Raw genomic sequence first — 16547 nt, forward strand, 5'->3', positions numbered from 1 at the left:
ACTGCAACCGTTCAGGAACATCCCGGCCCGCCCTGAAACACAGTTTCTGAACTGGGCAAAACGGCAATCTTCGTGATTGGCCTGGTCATCTCTCCTGTTGATGTCTTCAACTTGACTGCTCGAACGAGGTTGTCCTTCCCTGGGTAGGTTTCCATAACCCGTGCGATGTGCCACGATGCTGGTGGCGTATTGGACTCCTTAACGAGAACTACATCACCGATCGAGAGGTTGGGTGTTGAAGTGGTCCATTTTGGACGTTGTTGCAGAGTAGTCAGATACTCCTGGTGCCATTTCTTCCAGAATCCTTGAAGCATAGCCTGGATGCTCTGCCAATATCCTAATCGGCCCACAGGGATGTGGCTTAAGTCAGGATCTGGTACGGTGGTTAACGGTCGCCCAATTAAGAAGTGGGCGGGTGATAAGTAGTTGTCTTCGGTATCCGATGTGTAGCACAAGGGGCGTGAATTTATCACTGCGCTGATTTGAGCAAGCAAGGTGCGCATTTGTTCGAAGGTGAGCGTTGAGTTGCCGGTGACTCGGCGCAGATGCAGTTTGACGCAGCGAACTGCCGACTCCCATTTCCCTCCCCAATGAGGAGCTCTGGGGGGAATGAGTACCCACTGAATTCCGTCATCTGCCAGAGTGGATGTGACGATGTCCTTATGCCGTTGTGATGCAAGCAATTCTTGCATTTCGTTGAGGGATCGCTTGGCTCCAATAAAGTTGGTTCCGTTGTCGCTGTAGATCTTGCTACACTTGCCACGTAGGGATATGAAGCGGCGCAAGGCAGCCAAGAAGGTTTCTGTTGTCAGGTCTGTGACAAGTTCCAGGTGTATGGCCGAGGTGACCATGCAGACGAACAGGCAAATGTAACCCTTGCTGATACGTGGCTTCCGAACTTTAGCATCCTTTAGAAGGATTGGACCTGCATAGTCGCAACCAGTATTGACGAATGGAAGGGCTTGAGTGACACGCACGCTGGGCAAATCAGCCATTTGTTGTTGAGCGGTGTGGTGGCGTTGACGAAAGCAGGATAAACAGTCGTGTGTTATTCTGCGAATGAGATTACGTGCTCCAAGTATCCAGAATCTCTGACGAACGATTACGAACAGGGAAGACACGCCAGGGTGAAGATTTACTCGGTGCTCGTGTTCCAGAATCAGCTTCGAGATTCGGTGCGTTTTTGGTAGCAAAACTGGGTGTTTTGCCTCTCGTGACAACTGCGATTGGTGCAGTCTTCCGCCTACCCTCAGCAAATCGTTTTCGTCTATCATTGGTGCAAGTTTGACCAGCTGCGATCGGCTCCTTAGGGGTTTCTTGGCAAGGAGCAATTGGTAGTCCTCGTGGAAACAGTGCTGCGCGTGTTTTATGCAAATGTTCCTTGCTGCCTTAATCTCTTCAAATGTAAGAGCTCTTGAGGCCCTATCGCAGGACGGGTTTTGTGTGCGTTGAATGAATCGCTTCACATAGGCGACAATGTGAACGAGCTTGAGCCAAGAAGAAACTCGTGCGATCAGCTTATCGAGTGGATGAACCTGAGTTGCAGCTGCCACTGTAGCCAAACAGTTGGACTTGACTTCTCCTTGAATGCGTTTGTCTGAAAGAGATAAACCAAAACGTGAATCGTTCAACTTTACCAGGTATTGATCCTGGTCCCGTAGCCACAAAGGTCCATTCCACCACAAATGGAAGTCGATGAGGTCAGCAGCCATCAGACCTCTGGAAGCGCAGTCAGCTGGGTTTGATTTGGAGTCTACGTGCCGCCAGGCCTTCCGAGGAATAGTGTCAAGGATTTCCGAGGTTCTGTTTCCAACAAAAGTCTTTAGTTGGGCTGGTGCATAAGATAACCAGGACAGCACTATTGATGAGTCAGACCAGGCAAAAACAGTTATGTTCTTGTGGCGCAATCCAGAAGAGATCGACCGAATGAGTTGGCTTAGAAGAAGTGCTGCGCAAAGCTCCAGGCGTGGCAAAGATTGTTGTTTCAGTGGCGCCACCCTTGTCTTCGCAGCCACAAGGGACACCGAGATGGATCCGTCGTCATTTGTAACTCTGCTGTACACCACAGCAGCATACGCCTTGGTTGAGGCATCCGAAAATCCGTGAAGTTCGATATTGTCTGCGTCGTTGGCAACGAAGCGTGGTAATTGGAATTTTTGTAGAGTGTCTAGATCTGCTCTACACTTCAGCCAGTTGTCCGCTAGTTTAGTTGGGAGCGGGTCATCCCAATTCAAGTTTAAGAGCCAGAGTTTCTGGAAAATAATCTTAAATTGGATTACAATGGGTGCCAAGAGTCCGAGAGGATCAAATATCCTGGAAACGTCGGACAAGACTTGTCTCTTTGTGCAGTCAGGATTTGCTGCTAGACCAATGTTGTATGTTAGAATGTCTTTTCCAGGATCCCAGTATAGTCCGAGAACCTTAACTGGCGACGATTGTGCGTTGGTATCATCCTTTTGTATAAATGAGGTATTTGATACCCATTTCCCGAGTTCCAGATTTGCGCACGACATCAGCTGAATCAACTCGTCTCGGTTTCGACGTAGTTCATCCTCATTGTTTGATCCAGTAAGAACATCATCGACATAAAAATCCTCCAGTAGGATTTTTGAAGCATTCGGGTATTCCTCTTGATGATCCACAGCGAGTTGTTCCAGCACTCGTACCGCCAGGAATGGTGCACATGACGTTCCGTAGGTTACAGTGCACAATTGGAAATGCTTGATCGGATCGGATGGATCCTCTCTCCAAACGATCTTCTGATAGTTTCTGTGCTTTTCGTTTACCCATATTTGGCGGAACATTTTAACGATGTCCGCTGAGAATGCGAACTTGTACATTCGAAAGCGTAGGCACACAGCAAATAGATCGCGCTGGATACTGGGCCCTGTGAAAAGAGTGTCATTTAAGGCCTTACCGTTAGCGTCGCGAAAGGATCCATCAAAGACCACTCGCAGTTTTCGGCCTAGCACTGGGTGGTGGGGAAGAAAGAAGTGATTCCCAGTAGCGATTTCCTCTGGCGGCACCTCACGCATGTGCCCCAGGTTGATATACTCTCGCATAAAGTATACGTACTGTGTCCGCAGCTGCTCGTTTTGTTGTAGTCGTCGTTCCACCGATTTGAAACGTCTGAGAGCTCCATGTAGAGTTTCTCCGAATTCAGGACTTTCCGTGTTGAATGGAAGTTCCACGATATACTTCCCGTTTTCATCGCGACTGTGGGTGGCGAGAAAGTGCTTCTCGACCTGGTCGTCTTCCGGTTCCAATTTTGTGTTGTTTTGAACGTTCTCCAGTTCCCAAAACTTCTGAAGCGTGTTGTCGATATCCGTGGTTAGTGCGATAGCGTCGCTTGAGTTCGATGTGATGAGTGAAGTGATAACCCATCCGAATACCGAGGAAATAGCGATAAGATTACCCTTGTTGTCGTACATCTTTCGTCCTGTGAACACTGACCATACGTGTTCGCTTCCCAATAGTATATCTACTGGTGTGTTTGCGTTGAAATGTGTATCCGCCAGCTGCAGATCCTTAAATACCTCGAGTGTCGATGCGTCTATATTTTGGCGCTCCAGAGATGAGGTGATTCTGCCTAGCACGTGGGCATAGACAACCAAACGATCATCAGATATGCGAGACTTGATTTGCAGCGTGCTGCATCCCCTTGTCGTGTCTGCTTTTACGGAAGAGATTCCCGTAACCAAAATGCGTGATGCCGACCGTGTCAATCCGAGAGCTTGGATGCAACGCTCAGATACATAAGACAGCTCTGATCCTGTGTCCAATAGAAGACGGCATGTTACGTGTTCACCTTTTGCGTTTTTAACATACACCATAGCAGTTGGTAATATGCTTCGTTTGAATTCCGTTTGATGTGTAGATTTTGCAGTGCCTTGTGCACATACAACCTTTTGGGTGCCCGCTCCTTGGGCCACATGACTGAGTGTCACTGAGTTTGTGTTAGACGCGCTTAAGTTTTGCTCGTCTCCCTCCGCTATCTGGGCAAGATTCCCACTAGCCTGTGGATTCGGTTGGACGTGAAGAAGGGAGTGATGATTTCCTTTGCATTGCCTGCACTTGTATGTTGACTTGCACCTGTTGACCCCATGACCAGGTCGCAAGCAGTTGTAGCATAGTGATTTCTCCTTCACAAATGATCGCCTCTGCAGTCCAGACATATCCAGAAACTGCTGACAGCCATATAGAGTGTGTTCCGTAGAACTGCATTTGGTGCAGCCACTACTTTCAACCGCAACCATCGAGTGTGTGATCCGTTTTGGCTTTTCAGGATGTGTTGTTGTCTTGCTTCCAGTCGCAAGCTCCCTTTTGCTCAGCTCCAGTTCCTCGCAGCGAGAATCGAGAAACTTGAAGAATTCCTCTAGAGTGGGTGAATCGGTCTCCATGCTGCGCTCAATCCACCTGCGCCGTGTGTCAGCGTCAAGTTTCTCTAGGGCTAGATATATGATCCAACAGTCGCGTCCCGTCTGATTCACCGCATCCAATCCACGAACAATTTCGTTTGCTCCGTCCGAAACCTTCCGTAGAACTGTTGCATCGATCTTTGTAGTTGCTGGCAGGCTCATAAACTGTTCCAAAAACGAGTTTACAATGTGCCGTGGACGATTGTATCTTTCCTTAAGACGTTCCCATGCAGTGTTGTAAGCCGTGTCCGTAATTGCCAAGTGTCGAACCAAGTTGGCAGCCTCATCAACGAGTAGTGTTTTTAAGTGATGGAACTTCTGGGTGTTGGACAAATGCTGTTTGTTATGAATTGTGCTTTCATATATGTCTTGAAAGGATGGCCACTCTGTGTAGTTGCCCGAGAACCGTTTGATTTGAATTTTAGGCAATTCGCTCAGATTTGAATTCGCCGTGAGTACCGAGTTCCGAGAATTCGCTAATGTGACGTCACCACCAACATGATCAGGCGTGTTCGGTGTGCTCTGACTTACAGCAAGTCGCTCAAATAGTTGTTGGTTTTGTTGTAGCAAGTTCAAGATTGCATCGTTGTGTGAGTGTAGCCCGTTGCTGCCACTCGCACCGCTTGTAGATGTCCCCGGTTGTAGATCATTACTCCTTTCCTTGAGAATAGCGCTTGCCCTTAGGTATTTTGCTTCATAGACCGCATTGTCAATCTCCGGATCGACATAGCCTTCCACTTCCTCGTGAAGCGCAATGCAATCGCTAAACTGGTTGAACTCCTTCCAAACTTCGTTGAGAAGATCTATCCGTGTGACGATCTCTGTGTGTGTAGCAATCTCCGTTTGTTCAGCCCATGCCAAGACACGTGTGATGTTGGCCTTGAGTCTTGCACGGCTTTTTACTAATGATTTTAATTGTTCCATAGCAAACAATTACCAATTGAGAATCAAAGCACTTCAAAACTGTCCAAGAATCCGGAACGATGGACCAGCAATATGGTTAGAAATATAAACGACGACGTGTGGACTGTATGTAATTTTTATTCTTGACGGTTTCGAAGCCTATTTGATACTGGTATGAATTTCACAAAAAGACGCTGTCGTAGCAGCGTTGCCAGAATCGAAAAATGGTATATATATATATGTATATCGATATTATATTACATAGGATAGAGATGGCATTATGCGCCTAATGATGAGAGGTTATTAAAGACTGCAACCGTTCAGGAACAATGACTATAGCTTTCTCTGGATTAGAACCTTCGCAAGCATTTCTTTATATGGATGACCTTATAGTCATAGGTTTTTCCGAAAAACATATGCTCAAGAACTTAACTGATGTTTTCGAGAAATGTAGGAAACACAACTTGAAGTTACATCCTGAAAAATGTTCATTTTTTATGCATGAAGTCACTTTCTTAGGACATAAATGCACAGATAAAGGAATCTTGCCCGACGACAAAAAATACGACGTAATTAAAAATTATCCAGTCCCACATGATGCGGACAGCGATAGAAGATTCATTGCATTTTGCAATTATTACCGACGTTTTATAAAGAATTTTGCTGAATACTCCCGTCACATAACAAGATTATGTAAGAAAGATGTAAAATTCGAATGAACAACACAATGTCAAAACGCCTTCGAACATCTTAAATCAGCATTAATAAATCCCACTCTGTTGCAATACCCAGATTTTAGCAAAGAATTTTGCATAATCACAGATGCTAGCGAATACGCTTGTGGAGCAGTCCTAACTCAAAACAAAAATGGACTACAGCTTCCAGTGGCATACGCATCAAGATCCTTTACGAAAGGTGAGAGCAACAACAGCACTACAGAACAAGAATTAGCATCCATTCATTGGGCAATAACACACTTCAGACCATATATTTATGGTAGACACTTCACTGTCAAAGCAGACCATAGAGCACTTACCTACTTATTTTCAATGGTAAATCCCAGTTCCAAACTAACACGAATGAGACTTCGAATTGGAGGAATATAATTTTACGGTAGAGTATCTAAAGGGTAAAGATAACTATGTAGCCGATGCGCTCTCTAGAATAACCATCACAGACTTAAAAAATATACAAACAAGCAATACAATTCTGAAAGATACTACCAGAAACCAAAGTAGACAAAAATCCTGCGCAGGAAAAGATCAAATAGAATGCATAAGCAATCTATAGAAAAAGCTTCAAAGCCCAACGTATATGAAGTCATTAATAATGATGAAGTACGTAAAGTAGTGACCTTGCATGTAAATAATAAAATGTGTTTATTTAAGCACGGAAAGAAAATTACAGCAAGATACGATGTTAGCTATTTGTATACTAATGGAACCATTGACTTAGGTCAATTCTTTCAAAGGCTTGAAAAGCAGGCCGGCAATCACAAAGTCAGCCAACTCAAAGTGGCATCGTGGAAAAATATCTTTGAACATGTTTCAATTGATAATTTTAAAATTATGGGCAATAATATATTGAAATCATTGAGAGTAGCGCTACTCAAACCGGTGACCGTAATCAAAAGTTATAAAGAAAAAGAAGCTATATTGTCTACATTCCATGATGATCCAATACAAGGTGGTCATTCAGGCATTACAAAAACCTTGGCCAAGGTCCAGAGACACTATTACTGGAAAAATATGTCCAAAGACATAAAAGAGTACATAAAGAAATGTCCTAAATGCCAAAAGTCGAAAACGACTAAACATACTAAGACCCCACTAACTATAACCGAAACTCCACAAAGAGCTTTTGATATAGTAATTGTAGATACTATTGGTCCACTTCCAAAATCTAATAATGGAAACGAATACGCAGTAACACTCATCTGCGATTTAACTAAATACCTAGTAGCTATACCTATACCAAATAAAAGTGCAAAAACAGTAGCAAAAGCTATATTTGAAGATTTTATTCTAAAGTACGGTCCAATGAAGACGTTCATTACGGACATGGGAACAGAATATAAAAATTGAATTATTGAAGATCTATGTAAATACTTACATATTAAAAACGTAACTTCAACTGTACACCACCACCAGACTGTAGGTACCGTGGAGCGAAGCCACAGAACACTCAATGAGTTCATTCGTTCATACATCTCAGTTGACAAAACAGATTGGGATGTATGGCTTCGATACTTCGTCTATTGTTTTAATACAACTCCATCTATGGCACATGACTATTTTCCATATGAGCTAGTTTTTGGTATAACTTCAAATCTAACAAAACATTTTAATAGCATAGATAAAATAAAGCCCCTTTATAATATAGAAGATTATGCTAAGGAATCCAAATTTAGATTAGAACAGGCAATTAAGAGAGCTAGACTAATGCTAGAATCTCATAAGTTAAAACAAAAAATTAGTTACGACAAAACTAGTTTAGATTTCGATTTAAAAATAGGAGATCAGGTTTTATTGAAAAATGAAACAGGACATAAGTTAGATTCAAAATGTACAGGTCCTTATAGGGTAGAACAAATAGGAGATAGAGATAACATAACTATAATAAATAATAAAAATAAAAAATAAATAGTACATAAAAATAGATTAAAACTCTTTACTTCATAATCAAATTTTATTCCATAAATATATCACGTAAAGGCTCGGTCAAAAACCTAAGTGGCCGAAACATGAGTCGATCGGCGGCGTACACAGAAAGTGCAAGTGTCAGCATTCTGTTGCACACGCCGGCCGCTCAGCCAAACTCAAGTACATACATATACCTCCGCGCTTCAGACTAAGTGAGCATACCTATATACTTAAGAATATATAGGCCGTCTCTCCGCTGCCGCTGTTGGCAGCGCCGCTATGAGACTCAGACCTCCTTAGCTCCTAAGTAAATTAAGTTTGAAAATAAACTCTTTTGAGCTCAGAGCGGCAACAATGGCTGCTCTGCTCCGAATACAACCAAATAAAAATCATCCAAATGGATATCTAACTGAAATGAATTGGACTTATATTATTTGGGCTTTATGGAAAATCCTACACGTTTAAACTATTACAGTTAAGCATACTTGTACCGCGATTTACTCGCCTCAGGCTAATGCCAGCGAGCGGCTAAACAGATCAGTTTTGGCAGCAATACGGGCCTATATAAAGCAGGATCACACCACTTGGGATGTTAAGTTACCAGAAATTAGTGCAGCATTAAGATCCAGCGTTCACCAAAATACGGGATATTCCCCATATCGTTAACATTTGGGCAAAATATGTTATTAAACGGGAAAGATTATGAGATACTACGTCGACTTCAATTACTTTCGGGGGATACTAGAACAGGATATCCAGATGCGCTTCAAACCATGCGGATAGCCGCACGTCAAAACATTTCCGAGGCACATGATCGGCACATTTGCGTAGTAGAAATATAAGTTTTAAAGAAGGTGATGAAGTATTAGCTCGAAATTTTTGCCAAAGTAGTGCAATCAAATAGTTTAGTGCAAAATTGGCACAAGTCTTTGTATCACCCGTTGTTGAACGTAAGGTAGGTTCGTCTTACTATTAGTTATCAAATGAACAAGGTAAAAAGTTAGGAATTTTTCATCTAAAATGTATCGAGGTAAGAACATAAGAAACTGTCTTTCTTTCTGTTTTCTCATTGCTAGCTATAACTAGCACTCGCAAACTGGTTGTAGTGGTCAGTTTAAATAGAAAGTACAAATACCTCTGCTCTTAATGTTCTCTTTATAATTTGCATTGAGTGAAACTTCTGAAGTATAAGACATTTTATGGTTCATATGCAGAAAGCTTCGCCTTGCAAGAGTGCATCGGGGAAAAACGCTCATATATCATAGATAAGCAATAATCGGGTAACATGCAGGTAGAAAATCGTATGATTCCTCCGTTATCGCCCCGGCTTGAGTAATTCGGTGTTGGCAGCTCTGCACAAACTCTTAAAAGACAATTTCATGACCGTCGATCGAGTCATTGTGAACACAAGTGCGAATACAAGTTGTCCAAAATCTATTACATTAAGCAACCTCGTGTCACCCGGAATCTATTATTTAATACTTCAATCCAAATAATCGTTCACATCACCTTACCAGTTAAAAGGGATTAAAAAAATAAATATCTTTTCTACTCGGGAGTTGCCGGTCAAGGCCTGGCCCCTTTGAGGGCCTGATACTTTTCGACGAGGGACTTTTAATTGGAAATAACTAAGCCAGGTTTTATTTGCTAGTGGAACCGCAGAGCTATCGGAGAGGCTTATTCTCCACGCCGAATCAATGTCCGGATCAAAGGTCGTAAGCTGCACGTGGTCATGATTACATAAACCGTCAGAGCAACCCCACCAACAAGAAGAAATAGTGCTCCAATGACCCCATAATTGTGACCTGTACCACTCCTGATCGTCTTCAGGGAACTCGGATGACAATCACGCTTCGCTAAAATCAGTTTTGGCCAACACATCGCCGCCTCTCAAAATGTGCCAATGTGGCTACGGGAGTGGCTTTAAAACAGAAGCTGTATGCGCAAGGCAAATGCTCCAAAACTGTTGCTGCTAGAGATGGACTGCTGTTCGAGACCTTTTTTCTTTTATAAATAATATTTCGATTTTAGATTTAGCCTTTACGTTAATTTTGGAACTTAAATATAGTGTCGAGAATGGTACGTTGAATAAGGGTATGAAAACAAAATAATGAAGTATATTTCTAGTTAATATTAGGCCTTGTTTACTATAAATCTTTTTGATTCCCTAATATGGCACTCATCAACCACCGTCATCCTTGAGCTCAACGATCACGCTTGGAAAATTATATAAAAAATAAAGAGTCAGTTTGCAGTAAGAATATTTAAATGAATTGAACCCCCCAAATTATATATATACTTGCGCCCTATTGTTAACTAAAGATACGGAAATTGAAATCCTAATATCCTAAATACATACTATCGTACGACTATTTTGTTCATCTAAATTTTGATAACTTAGATTATAACTATTTTTTTCCTTTATAAATATAAAATTATATACTCTAAAAACAATATAAGAAAACTATGAGAATTACTATGAATTATTTTGACACCTATTTGCATTATTAAAATGAACATTTTCACCTTTATTAGGTCATTAATTTAAATTTTGCGAAGGTTTAGAGAAATGGGCCTCCTTTAGAACTTTAAAAGCCCATAGCTTGGACAAAAGGAATGGGATTTCTATATGGCATACCTTTATGTGCTTTTGGAATGATTTTGTTGTTATCTGAATACAAATATTTAACTTTAACGGTAGTCAACATGTTCACCGTTTTTTGTTATTGACTTTAATTATGCGAAGGTTCAGAGAAATGTGCCTCCTCTTAAACTTTAAAAGCCCATAACTGGGTCACAAGGAATCGGATTTCGATATGGCATACTTTATTGACTTGGGAATGATTTTGCTGTTATCCACATAAAAATATTTAACTTTAAAGGTAGTCAACATTTTCACCGTATTTATGTCATTGACTTTAATTTTGCGAAGGCCTAGAGAAATGGGCCTCCCTTTGAACTTTAAAAGCTTAGAGTGACTTCGATATGGCATACCTTTATGTGCTTGTGGAATGTTAATGCTGATATTTGAATAAAAATATTTAATTTTAAAGGTAGTCAACACTTTCTCCGATTTTATGATATTGATTTTAATTATGCGAAGAAATGGGCCTCCTCTTAAACTTTAAAAGCCTATACCTTGGTCAAAAGGAACCGGATTTCGATATGGCATATCTTTACGGACTTGTGGAATGAATTCGCTGTTATCTGCATAAAAATATTTAACTTTAAAGGTAGTCAACATATTCACCGTTCTTATGTCACTGATTTTAATTTTGCGAAGGTTTACTTTAAAAGCCCACAGCATGGTCACAAGGAATCGGATTGTGCTGTTATCTGAATAAAAATATTTAACTTTAACGGTAGTCAACACTTTCACCGTTTTTTGTTATTGATTTTAATTATGCGAAAGTTTACAGAAATTGGCCTCCTTTTAAACTTTAAAAGCCCACAACTTGGCCAAAAGGAATTGGATTTCGATATGGCATACCTCTATGGACTTGTAGAATGAATTCCCTGTTATCTGCATAAAAATATTTAACTTTAAGGGTAGTCAACATATTCACCGTTCTTATGTCATTGATTTTAATTTTGCGAAGGTTTACAGAAATGGACGTTATTTCAAACTTTTACAGCCCATAACTTGGCCAAAAGGAATTGGATTTCGATATGGCATACCTCTATGGACTTGTGGAATGAATTCGCTGGTACCTGCATAAAAATATTTAACTTTAATGGTAGTCAATATTTTAACCGTATTTATGTCATTCATTTTAATTTTGCGAAGGTTTAGAGAAATGGGCCTCCTCTTGAACTCTAAAAGCCCATAACTTGGTCACAAGGAATCTGATCTCGATATGGCATACCTTAATGTGTTTGTGGAATGATTATGCTGTTATGTGAATAAAAATACTTAACTTTAAAGCTATTCAATATTTTTACCGTTTTTACGTTATTGATATTAATTTTGCGAAAGATTACAGAAATTGGCCTACTTTAAAACGTTAACAGCCCATAACTCGGCCAAAAGGAATCGGATTTCGGTATGACATACCTTTTTGGACTTTTGGAATGAATTTGCTGTTATCTGCTTACAAGTATTTAATGTTAAAGGTAGTCAACATTTTTAATGTTTTTATGTCATTGATTGTAATTTTGCGAAGGTTTAGAGAAATGGGCCTCCTTTTAAAACTTTAAAAGTCCATAACTTGGATGGACTTGTGGAATAAATTCACTGTTATCTGCATAAAAATATTTAACTTTAAAGGTAGTCAACATAAGTTTGCGAATGTTTAGAGAAATGGGCCTCCTTTTAAACTTAAAAAGCCGATAACTTGGTCAGAAGGACTCGGATTTCTTTGTGGCATACCTTTATGGACTTTTGGAATGCATTCACTGTTACTGCATAAAAAAGTTTAACATTAAAGGAGTCAACATTTGCACCGTTTTTAGGTCATTGATTTTAATTTTGCGAAGGTTTAGAGAAATGGACATCCTTTTGAACTTTAAAAGCCCATAAGATGGTCAAAAGAAATCGGATTTCGATATGGCATACCTTTATGTGCTTGTGGAATGATTATGCTGTTATCTTAATAAAAATATTTAACTTTAAAGGTAGTCAACATTTTCACCGTTTTTATGCTATTGATTTTAATTTTGCGAAGGCGTACAGAAATGGGCCTCCTCTTAATCTTTAAAAGCCCATAACTTGGCCAAAACGAATTGGGTTTCGATATGGTTTACTTTTATTGACTTGTGGAATGATTAGGCTGTTATCCACATAAAAATATTTAACTTTAATGGTACTCAACATATTCACCGTATTTATTATGTCATTGATTAACTATTGATTAATTTTGCGAAGGTTAAGAGAAATGGGCCTCCTTTTGAACTTTAAAAGCCAAAAGCTTGGTTAAAAGAAATGGGATTTCGATGTGGCATACCTATATGTGTTTGTGGAATGATTATGCTGCTTGTACGCCCGGGGGTAGCAGGGTACCGTGGTGGCACTGATGGAATGGCGTGGGAGGCGACGGCGTGGGCGGGCTGCTGCGCTGGGCTTCTGCGGTTTGCTGCTGGTGCGGCGGAAGCTGTAGGGGAAAAAACCACTCGAAACGCGTATTTGCCCCTTGATCGAAAAGAATGTACTCGAGAAAAAAGTTAACTGGTAAAAGTAGGCGGGGGTGCGACCGCGGTTTATTTCAGTTTGAACTCCAAAATTTAACTAATTTAGTCAAAGCTCCGCTCTGCGCTCCAAAGCGCAGCGGAGACTTCATGGAGGGAGCTAGGGACAGCGCAGGAGAGCGGGAGAGCGAGAGAGCGGGAGAGCGGTAGAGCGGTGCAGCTGGATAGCAGGGCCAGTCCAGATTCGCCGGACAGTGGGTCTGAACATTCTGCCCCCCTTGCAATCGCTAGCGTTGCAAAAAATAAAAGGAGATGGAACTTCGGCCAGTCGCCTACGCCTCAAGCCTGCGTACAGGCGCCGGAGACGATCCACCCGAACACCGTCTTCTGGGCTACTGGCAGTCCCTCGTCGACCACGTGGAAGCCCGGCTGTATCACCTTCGGGTAGACGTCCGCGCCCAGCATCAATGAAACAGTGGCTGGCCGGTGGAAACGCTCATCCGCGAGCGGTAGCTCCTGAAATTTCTGGACGACGCTCTCACTGAGCGCACGGATGGGGGTGCGGATGCGCACGTTCGGCTCGATCTTGAGGACCACCTCCAGCTTGATGGCCTCGTCGACCTTCGAACGAATCGTCGCCGTGCATATGCTCTCATCGCCCACGTTTGTTGTTGGCAAACGAAAAGCGGCGGCCAGGGATGCATCGATGGAGCTTGTCGGGGTGCACGGACCGAATAGCTCTGGAGAAAGCTGTTCCACCTTTGGCACAGCTCAATTGGAAGTTTATCGTCCCAGCCTAGATCCTGAAGCCAAATCTCTTGCACAACGATTTTGGCACACACAACAAATGGAGCGAGCCAGCCTGCTGGATCAAACAGCTTGGAAATTTGGGAAAGGACTTGGCGTTTCGTGTGGGAGATTTCCGTTGCTAAATCAGGTGGGACGAAAAAGAACTCATCGGACGTCGCCTACCATCGTACGCCGAGAGTTTTGGCTGTGCTCGCAGTGTCGATCTCGAGGAAGTCGGTTGTCAGAAGATGATCGCTTTGGATATGAGCTAATATTTCTTTGTTGTTGGTGGTCCATTTTCTCAATGGAAACCCCGCGGAATCTAGAGCACTTTGTAGCTCGCGAACAATGGACTTAGCGTCCTCGGCGGAGTCCGCTCCCGAAAGGACATCGTCTACATACATATGATTTCGAATGACGTTGCTCGCTCTTGGATGGCTGAGCTGCACGTCAGTTGCCAACTGTTGCAGGACTCGAATGGCCAGGAATGGCGCGCAATTGACTCCAAAAGTTACCGTCTGTAATTCGAAATCTCGAATGTGCCCCTCGCTGTTGCGGAATAAGATGCGCTGAAACGGGGAATGCTTCGGATCTACCCATATCTGCCGATACATTTTCTCGATATCGGCACTGTAGACGTATCGGAAATATCGCCACTTCAGGATCTGGATAGTTAGATCGGACTGTAAGACTGGGCCAGCATGAAGGATATCATTTAAACTGACCCCATTCTCTGAAGGGCTGGAGGCATTGAAAACCACACGTAGCTTAGTGGTTGTACTTTCCGGCTTAAGCACGGCATGATGCGGAAAGTAATAACTGGCAGAATTATGGGTAGGACGGACTTCTTTCATGTGACAGTCCCTCTTTAGGCGTTGCTCGGTTCTTAGGAACTGCGACAACGCGGAGGATCTGGAGTGACCGAGGGCGGATTTTACGTTTTGAGGATCACGAAACGGAAGACTTACGACATACCTGCCGTTATCGTCTCTCGTAGTCGTTTGGAGAAAATTTTCCTCACATGTCAAATCGGAAGATTTTGTCACTTTTACTGGCAGATCCTCCACCTCCCAAAATTTGGTGAGAAGCCTATCCAGGGACGTGTCAACTGTGTGGGAGATTCGTGTGGAAAAAACGGAAATCTGATTTTCCCTTGGAGCAGGAACGGATCCTGTTAGGATCCACCCGAAAATGGTTTCTTGCCCGAGGAGAGAGCCACAAATGTTCGGCAGGGTGCCGCTTAGGAGAATGGATTGCAGTATGTCGGACCCGACCAGAATATCTATCTGTGCGCTCTCGTAGAACTTTGGATCCGCTAGTGACAGTTCGGGAAGATCCCGTAGAAACTGTTGCGGAATCGGACAAGATGGAAGGTTTCCAGCTAATTGAGGAAGAACATAGGCCGTCGTGTTTATTTGCAAGCCAGGCCTGGTCGGAGAACGGATGGTAAACTGACAGAGCTTTTTTGATTCAGCGGATACTGTCTGGTTTAAGCCTAATACTTGGGCTCGGATTACCTGGTGAGGCAACTTAATAAGTTTGAACAGCCGCTCAGAAATAAAGGTTGCCTCTGATCCTGAATCTATCAAGGCACGAGCTTTAAAATTCGACCCCAGGTGACATATGTCAATTATGGCGGTGCCCAGCAAGACGGATCTATACCCCGTCGCGAATTAATATTGGACTGTAGAGTCCGTGGACCGGGAAGCGGTGGCAACTGGTGTACTTGGTCTTGATCTGGGTCTTGGGGCGGGATTCGAAGGCGATTGGGAGGAGTTGCCTCTGTGTAGTAAGGTGTGATGGCGGCCGCGGCACGTAAAGCAACTATGAGTGCTCTCACAATCACGCAGCTGATGCCCTCGTGCGAAGCAGTTTAGATACAGCTGCTTCCTCTTTATGTATGCCGAACGCTCGTCGACCGTAATCTGGAGGAACCGTGCACATGTGCGGACAGGATGGTTTTCCTTCTTACAAAGGTCACATTCTTTTGGCTTGGGTGCTACCCTTGTCTCGTAAGAATTTATTCTTCGAGGCGCTGCAGTGGGGGCGGATGTTTTTGGCAGAGATTGACTCGAGCCTGACGGCCGTACGTCGTCTATGGCTTCTAAGGTCCGGTGACGCTCCGTAAGGAAGGCGTTCAGTTCCTGCCACGTCGGAATCTCAGCCTTATTGTGCAGGGACTGTTCCCAGATTCCCTGACCCAGATTCCTGATTAACGGACTGCACATTGAAAAGTATTTTTAATTGGCTATTTACTAACAACCGCTTGTTTTCGAATGGCCGTAATCAGATCCCTAAAAGTCGGCCACCGCAGATAATCTCCGGTGAAAACTTCGGTATCGCACGGAGGCAGCCGACATTCAGAGGGAATGTAAGTCTGGGTAGGAACAGCTTGAACTTGGGGAGCCTGGGCTATCATATCCGCGATCTGAGCCCCACATCTCTAGTAAACGGAATAGCAGTAGCCGTATTTAGCCTTGAGAACTGGCAAACTATCAGCTGCACAGTCTCCGGCTTCTGCTATGCACCCGGTGCATTCATCGTATTCTGCCTTGATGCGTATTTCTTCGCGGCGGATGTTCAGCATGGACAGAGTAGGAGGGATCGGCGAAGGAGTGTTTGCTCTGGATTCAATCTCACTCAGCCGATCTGAGACCCCAGTAAATTTGCT

General features: G+C 43.0%; 1 protein-coding gene and 1 pseudogene across 1 annotated transcript; both read right to left on the reverse strand.

Moving 5' to 3' along the window:
- Window positions 1–11: 11 nt before the first annotated feature.
- On the reverse strand, window positions 12–5342 carry LOC139354098 (uncharacterized). The gene has a single exon (XM_070998363.1). It carries the CDS (start codon window positions 5340–5342, stop codon window positions 12–14), a length of 5331 nt encoding a protein of 1776 aa, XP_070854464.1.
- A 7585-nt stretch (window positions 5343–12927) lies between these two features.
- LOC139354099 (uncharacterized) overlaps window positions 12928–16547 on the reverse strand; it is a 28972-nt pseudogene continuing 25352 nt past the window's right edge.

This window comes from Drosophila suzukii (genome assembly GCF_043229965.1).
Source record: "Drosophila suzukii chromosome 2 unlocalized genomic scaffold, CBGP_Dsuzu_IsoJpt1.0 scf_2c, whole genome shotgun sequence".
Taxonomy (NCBI): domain Eukaryota; kingdom Metazoa; phylum Arthropoda; class Insecta; order Diptera; family Drosophilidae; genus Drosophila; species Drosophila suzukii.

What these genes read in the sequence shown, in the direction of transcription:
- LOC139354098 (XM_070998363.1), bottom strand. Translation starts at nt 5,342, where the DNA reads ATGGAACAATTAAAATCATTAGTAAAAAGCCGTGCAAGACTCAAGGCC.